This window comes from Calidris pugnax, unplaced genomic scaffold, assembly GCF_001431845.1.
Source record: "Calidris pugnax isolate Ruff unplaced genomic scaffold, ASM143184v1 scaffold37, whole genome shotgun sequence".
Lineage (NCBI taxonomy): Eukaryota > Metazoa > Chordata > Aves > Charadriiformes > Scolopacidae > Calidris > Calidris pugnax.
This window is the reverse complement of record NW_015090816.1, coordinates 1,388,428-1,410,536: the sequence shown is the minus strand read 5'-3', so window position 1 is coordinate 1,410,536 and position 22,109 is coordinate 1,388,428. Positions and strand designations below refer to the sequence as shown.

General features: G+C 51.4%; 2 protein-coding genes across 3 annotated transcripts in view; one reads left to right on the top strand and one right to left on the bottom strand.

The window, feature by feature from the left end:
- The window catches only part of MAP3K13 (mitogen-activated protein kinase kinase kinase 13), a 140,718-nt gene extending 129,237 nt beyond the window's left edge, over positions 1-11,481 (top strand). Inside the window, exons 11-17 of the mRNA XM_014939697.1 lie at positions 364-472; positions 1,138-1,247; positions 2,375-2,419; positions 2,772-3,534; positions 6,466-6,536; positions 9,911-10,208; positions 10,992-11,481. Of these exons, the coding sequence (XP_014795183.1) occupies positions 364-472; positions 1,138-1,247; positions 2,375-2,419; positions 2,772-3,534; positions 6,466-6,536; positions 9,911-10,208; positions 10,992-11,093 (1,498 nt within the window). The 3' untranslated portion in view covers positions 11,094-11,481. The remainder of the gene's footprint in view (positions 1-363; positions 473-1,137; positions 1,248-2,374; positions 2,420-2,771; positions 3,535-6,465; positions 6,537-9,910; positions 10,209-10,991) is intronic.
- A 5,755-nt stretch (positions 11,482-17,236) lies between these two features.
- TMEM41A (transmembrane protein 41A) lies at positions 17,237-19,346 on the bottom strand. Of its 2 annotated transcripts, XM_014939700.1 has the most exons (5): positions 19,104-19,342; positions 18,877-19,030; positions 18,574-18,735; positions 17,965-18,103; positions 17,237-17,694 (listed from the first exon to the last, which is right to left on the bottom strand). In XM_014939700.1, exons 1-5 carry the CDS (start codon positions 19,199-19,201, stop codon positions 17,480-17,482), a joined length of 768 nt encoding a protein of 255 aa, XP_014795186.1. In that variant the 5' UTR covers positions 19,202-19,342; the 3' UTR covers positions 17,237-17,479. The 2 variants fall into 2 exon arrangements, with proteins under 2 accessions (XP_014795186.1, XP_014795187.1); XM_014939701.1 differs by lacking the exon at positions 17,965-18,103 and having other exon boundaries at positions 19,104-19,346.
- Positions 19,347-22,109: the final 2,763 nt, after the last annotated feature.

Sequence of the window (22,109 nt, the reverse complement as noted above, 5' to 3'; positions counted from 1 at the left end):
TTTTTTTTTTTTTTGTGGTTGGACTCGATGATCTCAGAGGTCCCTTCCAACCACTAAGATTCTGTGAGTAACGGTGTCTTTTCTCAAAGATGCAAATGTTTTTTGTACTTGAATAACAGAATCACAGAATCTTCATGGTTGGAAGGTACCTTTGAGATCATCGAGTCCAGCCAAAATTGAATACAAAACTATTATAGCACAAGAAATTCATATTCAGCAAAAGAGAAAACCTCCTTTGCTCTGATCTGTTGTCTACACGACTCAGAGAATGTGTTCTAGTGAGAAACCCTTCCAGAAGGTTGGGAGAAGCCAACAATTATCAACCTCATCTCACACTTGGGTATTTTGTCTGTTTTTCTCCAGGCAGAGCAAGCCCCGGAATCGTCCCTCCTTCCGGCAGACACTGATGCACCTGGATATCGCGTCCGCTGACGTGCTGGCTACTCCTCAGGAAACCTACTTCAAATCACAGGTAACCAGAGAATGGCTGTGGCCCACGAGTGCTGGAGCTGGCTCCAAGGATAAGTGTATATAAGGTGTTAGAGGGCAGTGAAGGGGCTCTTGAGACTTTCAGGGATGATCTCAAAGTATCTTTTTAGAGATTCCTCTGAGTCATACCCACTGAGCTGTTGTCTGCTGCCAAGGAGGGGATGAGGATGAAGCCTTGCCTCCAGCGTGGAGGTTCTACAGAGCGTTGGGGCGTACGTGAGGAGGTGGGGGTGTTTATTAAAGCTGTGAGAACCAGGGCTTCAAGGGGCAGATAGTATCACCCTAGTGACAGTCATCCTTGTCATGAATATACATTTCCAAATCCATAAGCCTTTCTGTTTACTTTGAATGCCAAAAGGGAAGAAAAAGGTTTCATCTTTAAGATGAAAAGAGCTTTAGGAATTTATAAAAATATTTTTTAGAAAATGCAGCGATGTTTTGTGCTCTAATTGGAAATACCATTTGAAAATGCTGAAAGTAACCATGCTGCAATATTGTTACCCAAAATAATTCAGCTAACAGAAACATGCATTCAACCCAAACCTGTAATTTTCTGCAGACACCGAGAACGTTGCCCAAGAGTTTTTCTTTGGTGCAACCGCGGATCCCAATCCTTTGTAAATACCTGAAAATAAATTGCTTCCTTAGGCTGAATGGAGAGAAGAAGTGAAGAAACATTTTGAGAAAATTAAAAGTGAAGGAACGTGCATCCACCGGCTAGATGAGGAGTTGATTCGTCGTCGAAGAGAAGAGCTGAGGTCTGTTGACAAATCTTTTATGTTTATTGCTCACTTTTCCCACCCAGCCTTCTTTTCTCCAGCTGAATGGGCTGAGCTCCCTCAGCTTCTCTTCACATGGTGTGTGCTCCAGCCCCTGGCTGTCTTCGTGCTCCTCTTGTACCGAGGACCCCAAAACAGGACTTGATATTCCTGGTGGCATAAATTCGGGCACCCTAAATTCCTTGTGAGTCCAGGAACTAAACTTCCCATGGCCTAGGCTTTGAGCACTGCTTGGCTGAGGGAGAGCTATACAGAAACTGTGGAGGTGTTTTTTTCCAGGAAAGAGGGGAAAAGTGTTTATCAGGGAATATTTCTGCCTGAGTTTTGGTGTTTGTGACAACAGCACTGAAGCAGGTACATCTGTCTCAGTGGAAAACACATCTTGCAGTTTGCTGTGAGCTTCCTCTGCCCTGATGCTCTTTGGGTTAGTTATTTCCAGAGAAGTGAACACACTGTCAGTCTGCTGAAATTCATTTTCAATGTTAGACCAACTTAAAAATGAAAGCACTTTGGGAAAGGAAAGTGTTATCTTCTGTGATAGAAATATAGTTATGCCAGAGAAACATAAACCAGCGAGTAGCAATTCTGTGTGGAACCTGAGAAACCAAAGGGAACCTTGTTCAGCCAGTTTGGTGTAGCTGTTGGTCAGTGTTCCCTAGCCCCAGGGAGCTTCTGGTGGTCACATCTTTCAGCTGTGGTTCATGATGTCTTCTGTAAATATACCGTAGCTATAGGGGCATGTTGCTTTTTATGAAATACAGACAGATGACTTCTTCCTCTGCTTCTTTAGGAGCTGATTTTAGCCCCTTTTCTGTGCAAACAGGATGAGCAGGGCTTGTGGCTGCGTGTGAGGCATTCCCAGCTTCTCTAGTGAGAAAAGTTGCCCCTCTTTCAAGACAGTTAAACACTTTCTAAATCATATCATGATTCACTGCTGTATCAAGCTCTTAATCACCATGCACTGTTAGCTCTCTCTGGGGTCACGTGCAACGCAGCTGGCTAAGTTAACTTTTAGAAGGCTTTTTCCTAAAGCACCTTCCCTTATTCTCCTCTCTTGGTCCGTGGACACTGGATTGTGGAATAATAATGATTTTTCTGGTTTTTAGGCACGCGCTGGATATCCGTGAGCACTATGAGAGGAAGCCCCTGTTGTACTGAGCATTGTCTATGCATATAGTGAGAGACATGTCCTACACCAAGGTCTTAGGAGGGAGCTATTTTGGGAGCAGAACATCAAAACAGGAGCGGAAAAAGAAGAGTGTGTGGCAGATATTGGAAAAAGCGGCGAGAGAGGAGCGTAGAGCGTGATGGGCTGAGCGGAAAGGACATTGAGTGGAGACAATCAAAGGGAACCAAATGCAGAAGTCAAACAGCTGAAGGGGAGGGAAGTCTGTAGATTTTGGAAAGCAGAGTGTGCTTATGGCTACAGCTGCCTCTTCATCCTGGCTCGGAGCCGCTGTCGCTTCTTACTTGGTGATTTAACGCGCAACTTGTGTCTCTCAGGCCAGATCTCCTGAAGTCAGAGGGCATCCCCAGCACAGAAGCAGCATCCAACGGCTCACCAGTCTCAGGAAGTCCCAAGATGTCCACGCTGAGCGGCAAAAGCCGCTACCGCAGTAAGCCCCGCCACCGCCGAGGGAACAGCAAAGGCAGCTACAACGATTTTGCAGGGATCTTGAAAAACCAGCCAGCGCAAGATGATGCAACCCCCCTTCCTCCTCCTCCTCCTCCTCCTCCTAGTCATCCTCATCACCCCGGCCTCCCGCAGCAGCCTGGCCACAGCCACCCCCACCACGGCCACCACTCCCGCCTTCACGCCCACGGGCAAGACATCGCCAACTGCGCCAACAACTTACGGTACTTTGGGCCGGCGGCGGCGCTGCGCAGCCCTCTCAGCAACCACGCGCAGAGGAGGATGTCCGGCTCCAGCCCCGACCTCATCTCCACCGCCATGGAAGCCGATTGCAGGAGGAACCTGGAGAGCCAAGAGAGCCAAGGCGAGCACTGGGAGTGCTGCCAGACGGATCCCTACGGCTCCTGCGCTCAGTGCAGGGAGGAGGACAGTGCTCAGGTGCAGATGGCAGCGGGCGAAACGGGGGCGAGCCGTTCGCAGTCGCCGGCGTCCGCTTCCCTCTACGAAAACGCCCAGTTCATGGAGAAGATGGAGGAAGAGGCCTTCAGCAACTCCAAGGCGGCGTCCGCCCTCGGCACTCCCCAGCACATGGCTTCCTCCGTGCTGCCTTGCAAAGCCAGACCCCTTCAAAAGGTAAGGATGAAGCAAAAAAAACAACCCCCAAAGCTCGCTCCTCTTTGCCCTCTCCAGCAAAAGGAGGTGTGTAGCTGGTGTGTGGGTAAGGGCCACAGGACGAGAGGAAATGGCCTCAAGTTACGCCAGGGGAGGTTCAGGCTGGATATTAGGAAAATTTTTTTCACTGAAAGGGTTCTCAGCCATTGGAATGGGCTGCCCAGGGAGGTGGTTGAGGCCCCATCCCTGGAGGTGTTCAAAAGACGGGTTGATGAAGTGCTGGGAGGTCTGGTTTAGTGATGGTGGTGCTTTTTGTTTGTTGTGTGGGTGTCTATTTTTGTCAGTCAGGTTGACGGTTGGACAAGATGATCTTTGAGGTCCCTTCCAACCTAGAAGATTCTGTGAAATGGCCTCAAGTTGCGCCAGGGGAGGTTCAGGCTGGATATTAGGAAAATTTTTTTCACTGAAAGGGTTCTCAGCCATTGGAATGGGCTGCCCAGGGAGGTGGTTGAGGCCCCATCCCTGGAGGTGTTCAAAAGACAGGTTGATGTAGTGCTGGGAGGTATGGTTTAGTGATGGTGTTGCTGTGCAGGTGTCTATTTTTGTCAAATTAGGTTGACAGTTGGACAAGATGATCTTTAAGGCCCCTTCCAACCTAGAAGATTCTGTGATTCTGAGCAAAGCCATGTTTCCCACTCACATAGCAGTAGAGCTACGTGTACAACTTGATGTTAAAGAAATCATGGCTGTCTGAACTTTGCTTTGTGATCTGGAAGTACTTTTGAAGTCGATTTCATTGAGAAGCCCCGTAGGCACGTCAGAGTGCGCTGCTAATAACGAGGGTTGGCAAATGAGGTTTTGGTAGGGTCTAGTTCTCTGTTATTTGCAGTTTAGCCAGCTTTTGTTTGAGCTGAGACCTGTTCTGCTGAATTCCTGTTGTTGAAACAATCTCAATGTTTCCAGACCCTTCTCAAAACAAAGGAAGGGGTAAACGCGTTCTTGTGGTGATGTTGAATGTCAGGTATCAGTTTCACTGAGAATCACAGGATGGTCAGAGCTGGAAGGGACCTCTGGAGATCATCTAGTCCAACCCTCTGCCAGAGCAGGGCCACCCAGAGCAGGTTGCACAGGAACGTGTCCAGGTGGGCTTTGAATGTCTCCAGAGGAGACTCCACCACCTCCTTGGGCAGCCTCTTCCAGACAGAGTGTGAACCAGGTGCTGTCAGTTTAGATAGGATGGGAGGAGGCTGTCAACAGGACACGAGGGGGTAGATTTGGGTAGGAAAAGGAGAATAAAAGGTTCCATGCTCACTGAAGTAGATAATGGAGCAAAACTAGTGTTTTCTAGTTGGTGAAACCCACCAGCAAAGGCCGTGTCGTCCCCCATCCTGCTTGATGATGGGCTTGTATGGAAAAGGGTTGAAGTCATAGAGCCAAGAGTGCCAGATCAACTCAATAATTAATGAGGGTCTAGTTCTCTGTTATTTGCAGCTTAGCCAGCTTTTGTTTGAGCTGAGACCTGTTCTGCTGAATTCCTGCTGTTGGAACAGTCTCAATGTTTCCAGACCTTTCTCAAAACAAAGGAAGTGGTAAACGCGTTCTTGTGGTGATGTTGAATATCAGGTATCAATTTCACTGAGAATCACAGAAAGGCCCAGGGAGGTGGTTGAGGCCCCATCCCTGGAGGTGTTCAAAAGACAGGTTGATGTAGTGCTGGGAGGTATGGTTTAGTGATGGTGTTGCTGTGCAGGTGTCTATTTTTGTCAAATTAGGTTGACAGTTGGACAAGATGATCTTTAAGGCCCCTTCCAACCTAGAAGATTCTGTGATTCTGAGCAAAGCCATGTTTCCCACTCACATAGCAGTAGAGCTACGTGTACAACTTGATGTTAAAGAAATCATGGCTGTCTGAACTTTGCTTTGTGATCTGGAAGTACTTTTGAAGTCGATTTCATTGAGAAGCCCCGTAGGCACGTCAGAGTGCGCTGCTAATAACGAGGGTTGGCAAATGAGGTTTTGGTAGGGTCTAGTTCTCTGTTATTTGCAGTTTAGCCAGCTTTTGTTTGAGCTGAGACCTGTTCTGCTGAATTCCTGTTGTTGAAACAATCTCAATGTTTCCAGACCCTTCTCAAAACAAAGGAAGGGGTAAACGCGTTCTTGTGGTGATGTTGAATGTCAGGTATCAGTTTCACTGAGAATCACAGGATGGTCAGAGCTGGAAGGGACCTCTGGAGATCATCTAGTCCAACCCTCTGCCAGAGCAGGGCCACCCAGAGCAGGTTGCACAGGAACGTGTCCAGGTGGGCTTTGAATGTCTCCAGAGGAGACTCCACCACCTCCTTGGGCAGCCTCTTCCAGACAGAGTGTGAACCAGGTGCTGTCAGTTTAGATAGGATGGGAGGAGGCTGTCAACAGGACACGAGGGGGTAGATTTGGGTAGGAAAAGGAGAATAAAAGGTTCTTTGCTCACTGAAGTAGATAATGGAACAAAACTCGGGTTTTCTAGTTGGTGAAGCAACTAGTTTTCTAGTTGGTGAAGTTGGTTGGTTGACCAGCAAAGGCCGTGTCATTCCCCATCCTGCTTGATGATGGGCTCGTATGGAAAAGGGTTGAAGTCGTAGAGCCAAGAGTGCCAGATCAACTCAATAATTTATGTGGATTTCAGTGTGGTACTAATTACTTGATTTGCTTCTGTAAAAATCTGGAACGTTATGTACTCGGTGCCTGCTGAAGTACTGCAGGGTGTTTCAAAGTCAATCACTTCCTATTCAGAAACGGCAGCAGTAAGGCTGCCTGCAAAAAAATCTCCTGGTAGGAAGATATTTGAGTCAGTTTTCACTGATAAGCAGGTTATTTTCTTGACTTTGTCCCGGAGGGCCAAGGGGCAACCACGTCGTTGGGTGTTTGTTCTTTCGCAAACGTGATGCCGTTGTTGTCCTTGTGTTTTGCCAGAGCGGTGACGACTCCTCGGAAGAGGAAGAGGGCGAAGTAGACAGTGAAGTGGAGTTTCCTCGTAGACAAAGGTAAAAGGTGAATTCACTCTAATCTCTCTTTGGTGGGACACAACTCAGGAGGAGAGGTGTCTTGGCAGCTGCACGCCAGCAGAGAAACTGTGGAAGGTCCTGGCAAAGGACCCAGATCCCATTCAGTGCGTCCCATCCAGTTGTTCACTCACAGTTTTCAACCTGTTTTGAGGTCTTTTTTCCAGCACAGCTTTTTCTGCTGCGGGTTGTTTGTAGCACAACTTGACCACACTTGATAAAATAATATGGAAAAAAAATATGTTGCTGCATCTATTTTACCAGAATCAGACTGTTGGGACCCTCGGTGGACCCTTTCAGATGTTATTTATTAACTGTTGCTGCAGCGGGGCTGACTCCAGCATCCCCATGGTGGAACTCAAGTAGGATTGAAGAGCCAGGTGATAATACAGCACATCAAATTTCATGGTGTCACCTGTAAAATAAGACTGAGGGGGTGTTCCTGCCTAAGCCTGTGTAATATAAAGTCCTCTGGAAAGAGATCATGGGATTGGGGCCGCAGCTTTCTGAAAGCAGCTGCTTGATGTGCAGAAGTGATCCCTGGGCAAATGGGTTAAGGATTGTTAGGAGAGGAGCAGAGAAGAAAAGAAAAGCTTCTCTGCCCTTATATACATCCACTGCACACCTGCAGCTTGAATCCTAAATTCCACCTTCGTTGCCCCAGCTCAAAGACCGTGGTGGAGTTGGAGAGGTGTGACAGGAACGGTTAGAGATGGCTTCCGTAGAAGAAGGGATTAAATCCCTGAGAAATCTTTGTCTAGCAGGAGGAGAAGCCATCCCAGAGGTGCATGAAATTGTGAGTTATGTGGAGAAAACGCCAAAAGAATGATTACTCACATTCATGTTAGGGACGCCCCGTGAAGCAGACAGGGTTTGAAATGAACAAAAGGAAGTGCTTTTTCCATCCGAAACGTTTTCAGGTGGTGGAGCTCATTGTCAAGGGGTGCTCTGGAAAGCAAAACATAAACAAGTCCTAAGTGTTAAGCTCCAACAGGGGAGGTTTAGACTGAACATTAGGAAGGAATTTTTCACAGAAAGAGTGGTCGGGCATTGGAACAGGCTGCCCAGGGAGGGGGTGGAGTCACCATCCCTGGCTGTGTTTAAGGGCCGTTTAGATGCAGTGCTGAGGGACATGGTGTAGGGGAGGACTTTGTAGAGTAGGGTAGATGGTTGGACTCGATGATCCCAAGGGTCTCTTCCAACCTGAATGAGAGTCTATGATTCTATGATTTAGGGTGTATAGATCCATTGGGGGCTGTTAAGTCACCCAGGCTGGATCTTCAGCTCAGAATTCTGATCTGCTGAATGGTGCAAACCAGAAAGATACCCCAGGAGAAAGCAGGCTCTGTCTGCACACCCTGTTCTCATCCTTCTCCCAGATTCTTCCTGCCTGGGGTCGGAGGCAGAATGTTGGGCTACAGATGAGTTTTCTGCCTCCTACGGTTCTTGTGTGGTTGTTGCTGCTTCTGTGATTTACTGACTTGCATTGCCTTTCCTGAATTCACTGTGAGGACCTGGGGTGGGTCTCCTGGCACGTTCAGTCAACTGGTATTTTGTGCCATTACTGCTGAATCCTGGCATGAGGCAATTTCCACATTCAAGGGACTGTGAACTTATTTTTTGAGCGCTCATACCTACGTTCTAGCCTGGCTGTTGGCACCACTGCTGGATGGTGCAGATACCCCCAGCTGAATTAGCTTGAACCCTACAGTACAGCCTTTCTTCAGGATAAAGAAAAACATGCTCCAGGGCAGATCAGCTACTAAGAATGTGTAGCAGACAAGGCCAAATAAGACCAGCTGCAGCTCTTGAACTAAATCATTCCAAAGGTGGTAGATTTCCATGGCTCCGGGATGCGAAAGGCGGCCCAACGCTTTGCAGAGCTCTTGCTGCCAGCCTTGCAGATCAGTTATGACTCAGCTGGAGATGTGTTCTTAAGGTGTGAAGAGGCTCTTGGGGAGCTGACGTAAAGCCTTTTCCAGGGCTAGGAGCTGTTCTGCTCAAAGGCATGTTTGGAAGGATCAGGACTGTAGCCCAAAGCGCAGAAATAACCCGTATTGTGTGTGCTGGGCCTGAGCAGTGTCTGCTGGGGAGAACCATAGAATGGTTAGAGTTGGAAGGGACCTTAAAGATCATCTAGTCCCTGGGCAGGGACACCTCCCACCAGACCAGGTTGCTCCAAGCCCCCTCCAACCTGGCCTTGAACCCCTCCAGGGATGGGGCAGCCACAGCTTCTCTGGGCAACCTGGGCCAGGCTCTCACCACCCTCACAGCAAAGAATTTCTTTCTGGTATCTCATCTCAATCTCCCCTCTTCCAATTTAAAACCATTCCCCCTTGTCCTGTCACTGCACTCCCTGACAAAGAGTCCCTCCCCAGCTCTCTTGTAGCTCCTTCAGGCACTGAAGGGGGCTGAACAACCCCAGCTCTCTGTCTGTCTTCACAGCAGAGGTGCTCCAGCCCTCTGATCATCTTCATGGCCCTTTGCTGGACCCGTTCAACAGGTCCATGTCCTTCCTGTGCTGAGGACTCCAGAGCTGGACACAGAGCTCCAGGGGGTCTCACCAGAGCAGAGCAGAGGGGACAGAATCCCCTCCCTCACCCTGCTGGCCACACTTCTCTTGATGCAGCCCAGGACGTGGTTGGCTCTCTGGGCTGCCAGCACACGCTGCCAGCTCCTGTGGACCTTCTTGTCCATGAGCACTCCCAAGTCCTTCTCCTCAGGGCTGCTCTCCAGCCATTCCCCACCCAACTTGGATTTGTGCTTGGGATTGCCATGTCCCGGGTGCAGGACCCTGCACTTGGCTTGGTTGAACTTCATGAGGTTTACACAGTCCCAAGTCTCCAGCCTATTCAGGTCCACCTGGATGGCATCCCATCCCTCCAGTGTGTCAACACACAGCTTGCTGTCATAGGCAAACTTGCTGAGGGTGCGCTCCATCCCACCACCCATGTCTCCAACAAAGAAGTGGGGCTGAATGGGGCCTGGGCTGCCTCTAACAGTGGGCGAGCCCTTTTTGTGGTGGGCTGGAGATACCAGTTAAAAGTACAGGTCCCAAAAGGGGTGGTAGATACCCCAAAGCAAGCTGCCTTGCTGGCTGTCAGAAACAGAGTTCCTTGTGCTGGAAGCTGCTGCTCACCAGCTCCTTCGTACTCTGTGCAGCGAGAGCACCAGCAGAAACCTGCCCACGGAGAAGCTGTGATTTTTCTAGCCTTCCCCCATCTGGTTTTCTCCTGGGGATGGGCTCACCCAGGGTTGAGTGGGCACCAGGAGTCGAGGGCAGCACCCAGGGAGTTGCTTTTCCTCCAGGAGCAGAGGTGTCATGCTCCAACCTGACCTGCTCTCCTGCTTTGCAGACCTCACCGCTGCATCAGTAGCTGCCAGTCCTACTCCACCTTCAGCTCCGAGAACTTCTCCGTCTCAGATGGAGAAGAAGGGAACACAAGCGACCATTCGAACAGCCCAGATGAGCTGGCCACCAAGCTAGAAGACGAGCTGGCCGAGAAGCTGGAGGACATGTTGTCCCAGACCCCAGAGATCCCCATCGAGATCTCCACCCAGTCTGATGGCCTTTCCGACAAGGAGTGCGCCGTGAGGAGGGTCAAGACTCAGATGTCTCTGGGCAAACTTTGCGCCGACGAACACAGCGGTGAGGTGAGTTGTAATCCCCTCCTCTTCAGCAATCTTCCTCAGCAATCCCCTCTTCTTTTGAGGTAAAACAAAACGAAAATGTTACAGGAAGGGAGTCCAAGGGCCAAAAAGTTGGCTGACTGCTGAGGAAACGCTGTGGTAGATACCTGGTCTGTGGGCAGATGGGGGGAAAGTAGCGCGAAGCTGAACGTAATTTGCAGGTCAAGATAACTGGGATGAGCGCGAAGCTGAACGTAATTTGCAGGTCAACTGGGATATTGGGAGCTCATTGGGTTTGCAGTTGCATTAAGTGGGATAAAAAATAGCACATAAAGTAGATAATGAAACGGAAGGGATATCAACTGCCTCAAACTGCTCCACTGGCAGCCCTGCTGATGAAACAGGTCAACTGGGATATTGGGAGCTCATTGGGTTTGCAGTTGCATTAAGTGGGATAAAAAATAGCACGTAAAGTAGATAATGAAACGGAAGGGATATCAACTGCCTCAAACTCCTCCACTGGCAGCCCTGCTGATGAAGCAAGAATGAGTTTCTTCCTTCCACCATCTCCCAGGGGTTTGGGAGGGGTAGGGCAGAGCCTCCTGCACCACCTTCCCATCGCTCCATGTTCGGTGCTGCTCCCACCAGACATTCTTCTGCTGTCCCCTGGGTGAGGGGAGACAAGGGACCTTTGGTGGGGTGCTTGTGTGGTGTCTCCCCGTTCGCCCCCAGGTCTCTCCTCCTTTCCTGTTATGGATCATCCACGGGAATGATGCTCAGGTCTTCCCCTCTCCTTTTGCCTTGCAGACCCCGGCGCAGTTTGGAGAATCAGACTGTGACTCTTCTGAAGGGGAGTGTTCTGATGCCACGGTCAGGACCAATAAGCCCTGCAGCTCTGCTACTTGGTAATACAGATCTCCCCCTCCCCTCCCCCCCCCAAAAAAAGCTTCCCGAGACCGGCATTTTGATTTCCCTGAGATTCCACTTCATTCCCCTTCATCACACTTTCCAGGAAGAGAAGATGCTTCTCCTCCCCACCCCAGGAGTGATTTGCAATAACCCCAATCTCTGGAAAACGTCCAAATGAAATTAATTCTCTTTGAGCATTTCAATCAAGAATGGCAGGGATGTATTTTATTGAATAATCTAGTTACTGTAACATGGATATTTATTTTTTTGACATTTTAACACTTTTTACTGTAAAGAGTGGATTGTATTTATAGACATACAGACTCGTTGCAAAAAAAAAACAAAACCACAAAACAAAACAAAAAAAAAACCAAGTTCAGAAAGCAAGCACATTACAGAGGAACATCCTGGGAGTCCTGCCTGGACAGCTTTGTGTACAAAGGCAGGGGGATTCTCTTGCTGCTTTCACAGGGGACCAGGCCTCGTGGCCCTGAAGATTGGAGAAACAGATCAAGACAACGAAACCACTCAGTCTTATCAGCTGAGGAAGCATAAAAAGACCTTCCTGTAGGGTAACCTGTGAACAAAGCGTATTCTATTCAGTATAAACCAGCTGGGTCCTTTTTAATCAGAAGGTGGACACGTTCCTGGAGAAAATTGGTACCAAGGTGCTAACGTCCAGGGTCTTCTGAGTTGATACATCCCCAGGAATGTAACAGTGGGGTTTATTTTAAGGATTTTTAGTTTCTTTTTTTTTTTTTCCTTTTTTTTAAAAAAAAATCAGCGTTTTGTGGTGAGATCCTGCAAATGTATTCTAACCTCGTCCTCTCGAGAATTGGTAAAAGAGCACTTCTTAACATGGCCCATCTCCAGCTGAGCAGGGAAACCTCGGTGAGAGGCAGCGTGCCATTTCCCAGTTTACTTCCTCCTCTTACCTCCTCTCTGTTTCCTGTCGGTCAAAGAAATCAATCAAATCAGTGTTGGAAAAGCAAAGGACTCGAGAACCTCGGAAAGCACGTTCTGCAGAGCCCAGAGCTCTCTGCTGGGGAGGGAGCTGGAGGTGCCCCTGCTGGACCTGGAGCAGCAACAACGAGGAGAACGAGGGGGGAGACTGGGAATTCCTGGCCTGGATGTAAGAGCATCAGCCCTGCTCTGTCTCCTGATTCACTCTACGCTCTGGAAAGTGTAACCAGCTCCCTGCCCTTCGTGTCAGGCTTTTGTGCAAAGCAGGTCACCCTGGGGGGATCTTGGTGGTGGCCGTGGCACAGCTGGGTCTTTGGGGGACACCCCGGGGGGGACCTCTCTTTCTCCTTCAAGCTGAAACTCTGCAGGTGCAAGCGAGGATGCTACTCGTGTGTGACAGGCCGAGGCATTGGCAGATGAGAAAAAAAAAATAATGTGTTTTCTTGATAGAACTCATAGTGCCTTCCCTTCAAACACTACTCTTCTAAATCACTATTTAAAGAGAACAAAACGATAGAGCACGTTCCCCGTTCTCCCCCCCCTCCTCATCCCCCCCTTCCTCTTTTTTTTCCCCCCTCCCTTTAGTTGAAGAGCTTTCCCCCTGCCCGTCCCGGCGCGCTGGGTGCCCCTCTGCCCCCTGGCACAGCAGCCCCGGGGGAAGGGCAGGACCGGGCCATGGGCAGGTACTTCTGTTGCTTTGTTTTGTTTACATTTTATGTTAAAATATCGGTTTGGATTTAACTGTGGTAATTTATAGCCTCCTGGCGAAACGAAGGAAAATGTCTTACTTATAAAGAGAGCAGTATTGTATGAGTTAAATTATCCCATATTTTTAAAATTTTTGTAGCTGGACTACACAGAAACCTTAAGTTATGATGTTATTTTATTATTTATTATCGTTTTTCTGTAGATCAGAAGGTTGGCTTCACCGCTAGCACAATTTGTAATCTGTTTGTGTGTGACGTTACCTTCTCCCCGCTCGCCCCGGGGCCGGGGTTTTGGGAGGGGGGGGACACATGGGAGATGCTGGTCTCGGGGGCTGTCAGCAGTGGCTGCCTCTGTCCAGGCTGGTCCCAGAGGGATGGATGCTGTTCCCTCCCCTTCCCAGTGGAGTTGGCAGCCCCTGGGCTGGTGGGAAGGGGTGACCCAGGAGCTGAGTTGGCTCCAGAATGGATGGCAAAGGGAATAACCCCCACCAGATCCCATGGCAGGAGCATCCCAAAGGAGAAGTGGGGAGGGGGTAGGAGATCAGGGGTGGCCAGCGGTGGGTCCAGGTGGTGGGTCCACCCCTGCAGGACCAAACAGGCTGCTGGGGGGGGGAGTGAGGGGCTCCCCCCTGCCTGCAGCGGCGATGCTCAGCTCTGGGGGGAGGCAGAATGCCCTGGGTGGGGGGAGTGAAGCTCTTTCCTGGCTTGTTTCTTGTTGCCTCTCTCTTCCCAACCCTCATTTGTCCTCCCAGATGTTCTCTGTCTCTTGGCCGGTGGCAGGGCTGGAGATGGCTTTGCTGGTGTGGTTTTGGTGTGGGTTTTGGTGTGGAAGAGGCGGTGCAGATGGTTACTCAGGAGGCCAGAGCGCAGGAATTTGGTGGTGGAGAACTGTGTGCACGTAAGATACGCACACAAAGAGGGAGACTAAACTAAAGAGAGGTTGAGAACTGCCATCCAGCGTCCCCCCCCAGCAGAGGATGCACCCCTGGAGAGATCTGGCCATCTTCCTGAGCTCCTAGGGCTGTTTGCTGCCCGTGGGCAGTGCCACCTCCACCCCTTCCATGGCCCCGGGACAACACTGGTGTCCTGGGCAGCCCTACAGCAACCAGCCCTCGGAGTCTCCCCAGCAAAAAGATCCCGGGGGGGTTTTGGTAACTGTGGTCAGTGCTTAGAGCTCCTCCACCACCCCATGGAGCTCCTCTGGGCTCACAGAGAAGTGTAGAAGCTTTGACGTGTGGGATTTTGGGACCCCCTCCCGTTTGACAGCCTGGGAGAGCAGAGCTGAATCCTTCAGGCTGGGCCCTGCCACGCTTAGCTCTGCTTTCCTCACACTTCAAGAGTCCAGCATCGCTCCTCCCGACCCCACAGCACCCCTTTGGGACAGTTAGGGCTCCCCTCTTGACTAGTGTCACCCTGTCCCCGTGGAGATGTTTGGTGGTGGAGAACTGTGTGCACGTAAGATACGCACACAAAGAGGGAGACTAAACTAAAGAGAGGTTGAGAACTGCCATCCAGCGTCCCCCCCCAGCAGAGGATGCACCCCTGGAGAGATCTGGCCATCTTCCTGAGCTCCCAGGGCTGTTTGCTGCCCGTGGGCAGTGCCACCTCCACCCTTTCCATGGCCCCGGGACCACGCTGGTGTCCTGGGGCAGCCCTACAGCAACCAGCCCTTGGAGTCTCCCCAGCAAAAAGATCCTGGAGGGGTTTTTGGTAACTGTGGTCAGTGCTTAGAGCTCCTCCACCACCCCATGGAGCTCCTCTGGGCTCACAGAGAAGTGTAGAAGCTTTGACGTGTGGGATTTTGGGACCCCCTCCCGTTTGACAGCCTGGGAGAGCAGAGCTGAATCCTTCAGGCTGGGCCCTGCCACGCTTAGCTCTGCTTTCCTCACACTTCAAGAGTCCAGCATCGCTCCTCCCGACCCCACAGCACCCCTTTGGGACAGTTAGGGCTCCCCTCTTGACTGGTGTCACCCCGTCCCCGTGGAGACGTTCTCCCTGACCTCCCCCTGCCCACACATTGCTCCTGCCCACAGCGGTGGTCGGGTGCCCCTGGGTTCTGCAGGAGGTGACACACAGGGATTTTCCGCAGCGAAACCCCCCTGGGATGGCAGGGAGAGGGGACCCCCATGTCCCTCTCCGTGCCCCTCTGCTGTGCCGGGGCTGGGAGGCTCGATGGGGCTTCCTCCTCCCTCCCCGCCCTCCCGGGATGGAAATAATCCCTGGAAGTTCCCTTTCCAGCATCCCCCACTGCCCCCACGGCCCGTGGCTGCTGCCAGCTCCTGACCACTAGCCTAGATCTTCTCCCAGAGCTGAATGTTGCCTTCCCCGCCGTCGTGTTGAGTACCCATTTCATCTTGGCCCTGTCCAGTAGTGTCCATCTCTCTCCTCCTCCTCCTCCCTGCTCTTGCAGATTCCTGATACAAACTTGATGATGATTTTTTTTTTTTTTTTTTTTTTTTTAAGTGTTCAATAGAAAGCAGTGTGATGTATTAATGTCCTCTCCCTGTGCTCAGTGTCCTGGGAGGTGACATGGGCAATGTGACATTCCGGACCACAGTCGTTAAAACACGCTGTCTGGTATGTTGCCTGACACAGCAAGCTTTTTTTGGTGAAACAAGACCTATAAGCAAGCTTGCTAGACATGATTTCCAATTTAATTAGTTTTTTTTTTTTTTTTTTTTTTTTGTATTGAACAGTGTACAGTGATGGAAACAAGAATGACTATCAAAGCAAACAATGCATGGAATAAAAAGCCAGTGTACTTCAACCCCTTCTCGGGCTGGTCTGGTGATCTGGGAGTGGTTTCTCCTGTACTTTGGGATAATGTCACAACACCTTCTAATAACTAACATGATGGTAGCGAGCGGCTGCTGGTACCTGTCTCTGAAAACTGGGAGCTCCAAGGAGCAGGGCAGAGGTTTGGTGGGACACACAAAACCCACCAAGCACCCTGGTGTCTCCAAACGTTGGCTTTTCCTCTGGTCAAACGAGTGATATTTTGCTCCAGCACCGACCTCTCGTGCTGGGACCCTTGCTGTGCCGCTCGGGTCCGACCCTGCTGCTGGGGAAGGTGCCACCACGGAGGAAGCATTCACTCTGTCAGCTTCCTGAGGGCTCCAGGGTCTCCCATCTGCCCCCTTCCACCCCAGAAAGTTTACTTTGTCCTCCGAGTGGAGGGGAAACTCATGGAGAGCAGAGCAAGGAGGTGGAAATAGCAAAAACCCAGGAGCATAGTCACCCCTGGAGCTATTGTTCTTCAGCAGATATATAGGTTTGAAGGTGCTTCTCAAGGACAAACCGCTGCTGGCCAGGCACAGCCACTCCTTCTCCCCCATTTTAGTCCTTGTGGGGAGACCTCAAAAGCAACCTTGTGTTCTGACACAGGAATAATATATCCAGGCAGCTCAAAATTCTGAACAATTTCGCTGCAGGGTGCACTTCTTTAACACCTGAATGACAGAGGAAGAGTTTTCTACAACCCTAAAACTTCATTACTTTTTCTCAACTCGCCACTTATGCTCCACGAGTGATATTTTGCTCCAGCACCGACCTCTCGTGCTGGGACCCTTGCTGTGCCGCTCGGGTCCGACCCTGCTGCTGGGGAAGGTGCCACCACGGAGGAAGCATTCACTCTGTCAGCTTCCTGAGGGCTCCAGGGTCTCCCATCTGTCCCCTTCCACCCCAGAAAGTTTACTTTATCCCCCAAGCTGAGGGGAAACTCACGGAGAACAGAGCAAGGAGGTGGAAATACCAAAAACCCAGGAGTATAGTCACCTCTGGAGCTATTGTTCTCCAGCAAATATGTAGGTTTGAAGGTGCTTCTCAAGGACAAACCGCTGCTGGCCAGGCACAGCCACTCCTTCTCCCCCATTTTAGTCCTTGTGGGGAGACCTCAAAAGCAACCTTGTGTTCTGACACAGGAATAATATATCCAGGCAGCTCAAAATTCTGAACAATTTCGCTGCAGGGTGCACTTCTTTAACACCTGAATGACAGAGGAAGAGTTTTCTACAACCCTAAAACTTCATTACTTTTTCTCAACTTGCCACTTATGCTCCTGCCCCAGAACACAAGTGCACAGTTTGTCATTTTAGGCCAAAAAGGCTAAATAAGTATGGATTTGGAGAGGGCAGGAAGGAGGGGGGCCTGCCTAGAGCTGGGAAATGCTGTTCCTACAGCAGTGTGAGGGGAAAAACCAGCTGCTCCTGCAGCTCAAGGCAGCCCCTTGTGCTGGGGACAAGGTGATGAGGGTGGGCAGAGATGGAGCCTGTCTCACTCTTGGAGCAGGCAGAAGCTGGGCTGGGTGGGAAGTTTGGGAGCCCACAGGAAGCCTGTGACCACGGGGAACACAGCCTTTAACCCCCATGTTCAAGAGCTGGGCAGGATTAAGCAGTTCTGATTTGCCTTCCTCACAGAACACTAATATTCTAGGGGTTTTTTTCCCCCCATTGCAACACGCACCGGAGACAGAAGCTGATTCAAAGGAAACGGGCACGTTCACTTCCAGGTGTTGGCAGAGCCCCTGTAGAGAGCTCCCCGCGCAGACACACGCACAGTTATACATTCATTAAAAATAAAAAACCTTACACCTCCTCTTAGGCGAGAAGAACGATTAAAAACTGCAAATTGTCCTTGGTCCATGGTGGCACAGAGCATGCAGAAGGCATCCCGCAGCTTCGGCGGGGCCGTCCCCCAACCTCTGGGGGACCTGAGCCATCACAAACTCTTTTTGCCATTGAGCAGCTGCTTGTCCTCCTCCAGCTTCAAGTGCCTCGTGCTGTATTTCTTGATGAGGGTCCCCGGTATCAACGCGACCATGGCCATGGCAAGCAGTTTGAGCAGCGTGTCCCAGGAGAAAATGGCATCCAAAGAGGTGATTTGGGAGAGAATGGCTCCCGTCTGCACGCAGATGAAATTGTAGGGTGTAAGACCTGAAAGAATCGGAGCAGAAAAAAGCCTGTTAGCATCCTCCCCACCACGTAAAATTAGGGGTCTGAGTTCCTGGTGGAAAGAACGAGGTGTGATTCCAAACTCCGCTGCGCTGCTGACACCCAGGTATGTGCAAAATGCCCTGAAACCCCTGGATACCAGGGCAGCAGGAAGGCAAACAGTTAAATGGGGCAGAGGACCCTGCCCCACGGCTCAGGGATGGGCAGAGGACACATCATGCTGCCCCCCCAGACAGGCTCCCCGGGCCTTACCGATGAGAACGGAGAAGAAGAACTGGGACACCGGGATGTTTAAAATGGGAGCCGAGAGATTCAGGAACCAGTTGGGTGTCATGGGGAACAGCCTCAGGAACAAGAGGAAGAAAAACAAACAGCTCCTGTTCTCTTCTACCTGCCGAGAGAAAACGTTCCCAATGATTTCTGCTCTTCAGACAGAGCCACCACCCGAAACGCCCACCATGCTGAAGGGAATTTGAGTTTTCTTCTAACGCGCCGCAACAAAAGTGGCAACTTTACGGAGCCTGATGGTGAGCAAGCAGTGAAAATGGGATCTAACCCGAATGAGAGATGGGGAGGCCACCAGCAGAACCACCTCCAGCTGCACAAGGCAGCCCAGGGTGAGTGGAGGCAGCTCAGGGACTTCCCAATTGATCCGTTCTCTTACTTTTCGTTTCCCTTGGGATTTGCAAACAGATTGTGTCAGAGGAGGCCCTTGGTCAAAAAACGAATAGGTGCGGGATGAGCTAAGTCAACCCAAAAGGCAGTTGCAAACAGATTGTGTCAGAGGAGGCCCTTAGTTCACCACGCACCTATTCGTTTTTTGACTAAGTCAACCCAAAAGGCACCTCATCCAGTTCTTACCTTCCTCTGGAGCAGGGCCACTTTGTCAGGAAAGTAGTAGACGACCAAGTGCTTCCCGAAGGCTGCAGATAGGAGGTAGCAGACGGTGGCTCCCACCGATGTCAGGACGGAGCAGAGCACCAGCCCGGTCCAGGGCCCGAAGAGCGCTCCGGCCAGGACGTTCTGCCGGGACACGGGGGTGACATCCCGGGAGGGGGACAAGGCCTGTCCCCTCCATCCCGCTGCCTTCACCCTCCACCCACCCGGGGGCACCGGGGTGTCCCCGGGCTCCCCACCCCGCACCCCCCGGAGCCCGGGCCCTACCAGGAGGCTGGAGCCGGGGATGGCGAAGCTCTGCTTGTAGAGGTAAGCGGCGCAGAAAAGGGCCAGCGCCGCTCCCCGGTGCTGCCTCTCGTAGTCCCGCAGGGCCTCGGCCAACTCCCGCAGCTCCTCCAGGTCCGAGGGGAACCGCAGCGGCCTGAGGGGAGGAGAAAGGGAAGCACCGGGGGCTTCACGCACACACCGCTCCCCTCCATCCCCCCCGCACCCACCTGCCCGCCTGCCCCGCGCTCAGCCGGGCCGACAGCAGCCAGAGGGCGACCGTGGCGGCCGCGAAGGCGAGCAGGAGCCCAGCCAGTCGCCGCCACATCCCGCGATGGGGCCCGGGAGGCGCAGGCGCTAAGGGGAGGGAAGGCGGGAGGGCGGCGCTGAGAGGAGGGCGGCCGGGAGGGAACCGCCTCCCCTCGGCCCCAGGGCGGGCCCGGCACCCCAAAAACCACACAACAATAAACGGTTTGGGTTGGTTTGTGGGGTTTTTAGTTAATTTACAGCCCCCTCTATAAATTCCCGCCCTCCCAGGAGTGGGTCTCTGCGGGCAGCGGCGGCGGCCGGGAGGGAACCGCCTCCCCTCTGCCTCAGGGCGGGCCCGGCGCCCCAAAAACCGCACAACGATTGCCGATTTGGGTTGGTTTGTGGGGTTTTTTGTTAATTTACAGCGCCCTGTATAAATTCCCGCCCTCCCAGGAGTGAATCTCTTGTGGGCGGTGCTGAGGGGAGGGCGGGCAGCAGCCGGGAGGGAACCGCCTCCCCGCGGGCCCCGCCGCCCCCAAAACCACACAACAATAAACGGTTTGGGTTGGTTTGTGGGTTTTTTTGTTACTTTACAGCCCCCTCTATAAATTCCCGCCCTCCCAGGAGTGGGTCTCTGCGGGCGGCGCTGAGGAACCTTCCTCCAGGTGAGTCCCTTGTGGAAATGTCGGCTGCCCTCGGGGGGAAGGATGGCTTCGTGTTTTAGTTCCTGCTCCAACAGGGGATGGGCTTGAAGGTTTGCTGGGTGTTCTCCGTCAGGATGAGGTCATATCTGCAGAGTGGTGGTCTGTGTAAAGACAACAAACCCGAGTCAAAAGGGGAAAACTGGCTTTTCTTGAAGAAGCCCCCAGGCTCGTGTGAAATAAATCATAGAATGGTTTGGGTTTGGAAGGGACCTTAAAGCCCGTTCAGTCCCAACCCCCTGCCCTGGGCAGGGACACCTCCCACCAGACCAGGTTGCTCCAAGCCCCCTCCAACCCGGCCTTGAACCCCTCCAGGGATGGGGCAGCCACAGCTTCTCTGGGCAACCTGGGCCAGGCTCTCACCACCCTCAGAGTGAAGAATTTATTCCTAATATCTCATCTCAATCTCCCCTCTTTCAGTGTCAAACCCTTCCCCCTCATCCTAGAAAGAGTCCCTCCCCCTAAGTCGTGTTCTTGAGACAACAGGCTTGAAGTCCACCTAAAAGGAGATGGACTTTGAGCCGTACCGAGGTCAGAGATACCTTGAGTGCGTTTTCGTTCTGTTCTACCTTATCTTTTGCTTCACCTCATGGAAAAAGGTAACAGCAAGCAAAGGGAGGGAGTGGCTGCAGAGTCCAGGGTTCCCTTTAAGCCAGCCTGTGCTGGCTGTGGTGACCAAAGGGGTGGTCTGTCCATCTCCCCTTGCCCACCTGCATGTTATTGCCGGTTCATGAGGGATTTTAGGGATTGTGCCACCACTCGGAGCGGAGACCATTCACCTGGGTTAGAGCTAACCCAGCCAAAAAACAGAGGAACCGCTTGGGCTTTCACCTGGGGCCACCTGAGCATCAGCCCTGCCACCAGGAAGGAGAGAGAGCGGGACATGCCTCCCTGGGGCACTGCCTGATTACTTGATGGAGTTAAAGGAGCCATGAAACTGCTCTGGCAGCTTGTGGCAGCCCCTCCTAGGGCAGCGTGCGCAGCCTCTGATGAAGTGTTGGGGCATCTGCATCTACTTTTAGAAAGACGAAATGTGGATCTGGGGCTGGAAGTGACTGGAGATGTAGGACAGGATGCGGGGTGTGTCAGTGAGGGGGGAGCTGTAGGGCTTTGATTATTACAATCTTAGAATAATAAGACAATAATAATAAGACAAAGGGTAGCAGACCTTCACGAACTGCAAAGAAACATGTTCTGTAGCTCTATATCCTTTTTTTTGCTCCACCCTTCTCACTCTGTGATGTGTACTCATCAAATTTAAAGCCCGTGTGGTTGATGTCCACATGCTGTCCTGGCACACGGGATCAATCTTAGAGATTCTGTACTCCCTGAGCAAAGGTGGAGATCCCCTTCTCCAGAGGTGCCCTAAAAACCAGGGAAGTTTAAGGGTAGGACCACAGAGTGGTCAACAAGGTGACTGAAGTGGGTAGTAGTCGGTGCTTTGGGGCACAGCAGCTCCCAGTTACAGGAATTCCAGGAGTAAATTAAATCTCCCTGTTTGACTGGGCATAGAAATTGACTGGGATATTGTCCTGGTTTGAGGTCTGTTTGGGGCTGGACACCCATATTTCCCCGAGAGCTGCATTTACTTTCAGTTCACGCTTGGGCAGCTTCTCTGTAGCTGCTCAAAGGTCATTTTCCCCACCAAAGGTTAAATGTCAGCCCACGTCAGATCAGACCACTAATTACATGTTTTCAGTACCCAAGATAGCCTCCGTGTTCAATTTCAGCTACGGGATTGGAGCGCATGCACTAAAGGCAGAATTTATTCCCAAGATACGTGTGCAGGAATTATTAAATATGAAATAAATACAATTCTTCTGGAGGAAAGCAGCCAGGAATCTAGGAGATCCGTTTACTTCTGTCCAGTTTGCAGCAACAGGAATGGTTTATAAACCTCTCCCTTACCTTTCTGGGTTTGTAAGTGACCGGAACCTCATTTGGAGAATCCTGAGTTTGAATTTGGGGCCAATGACAGATCCGGTGGAAAATGTCAAGGAAATTCTTTCTACGTTTTCAAAGTCCTGGTCGAATCCAATTAGCAAAGTGATTTGGTTGTACTGCTGAAAGGCTGCAGCTTCGCTAAAGATAAAGCAGACAAAGTGTCAGCGAGTCACCAAGGGAATAGCACCGCTTTTAATATATTCAGTATAATATTAGAAACAGAGCTGGGGGGGGAGGAGGACTGCACTTAGGATTAGTTTGTGACTGAAGGGAAATGGGTATGGATTCAGGTTTCCAGGTGTGCACCTGCTCAGCGGCTTTGGCACAGGGTAATTTGGGGTG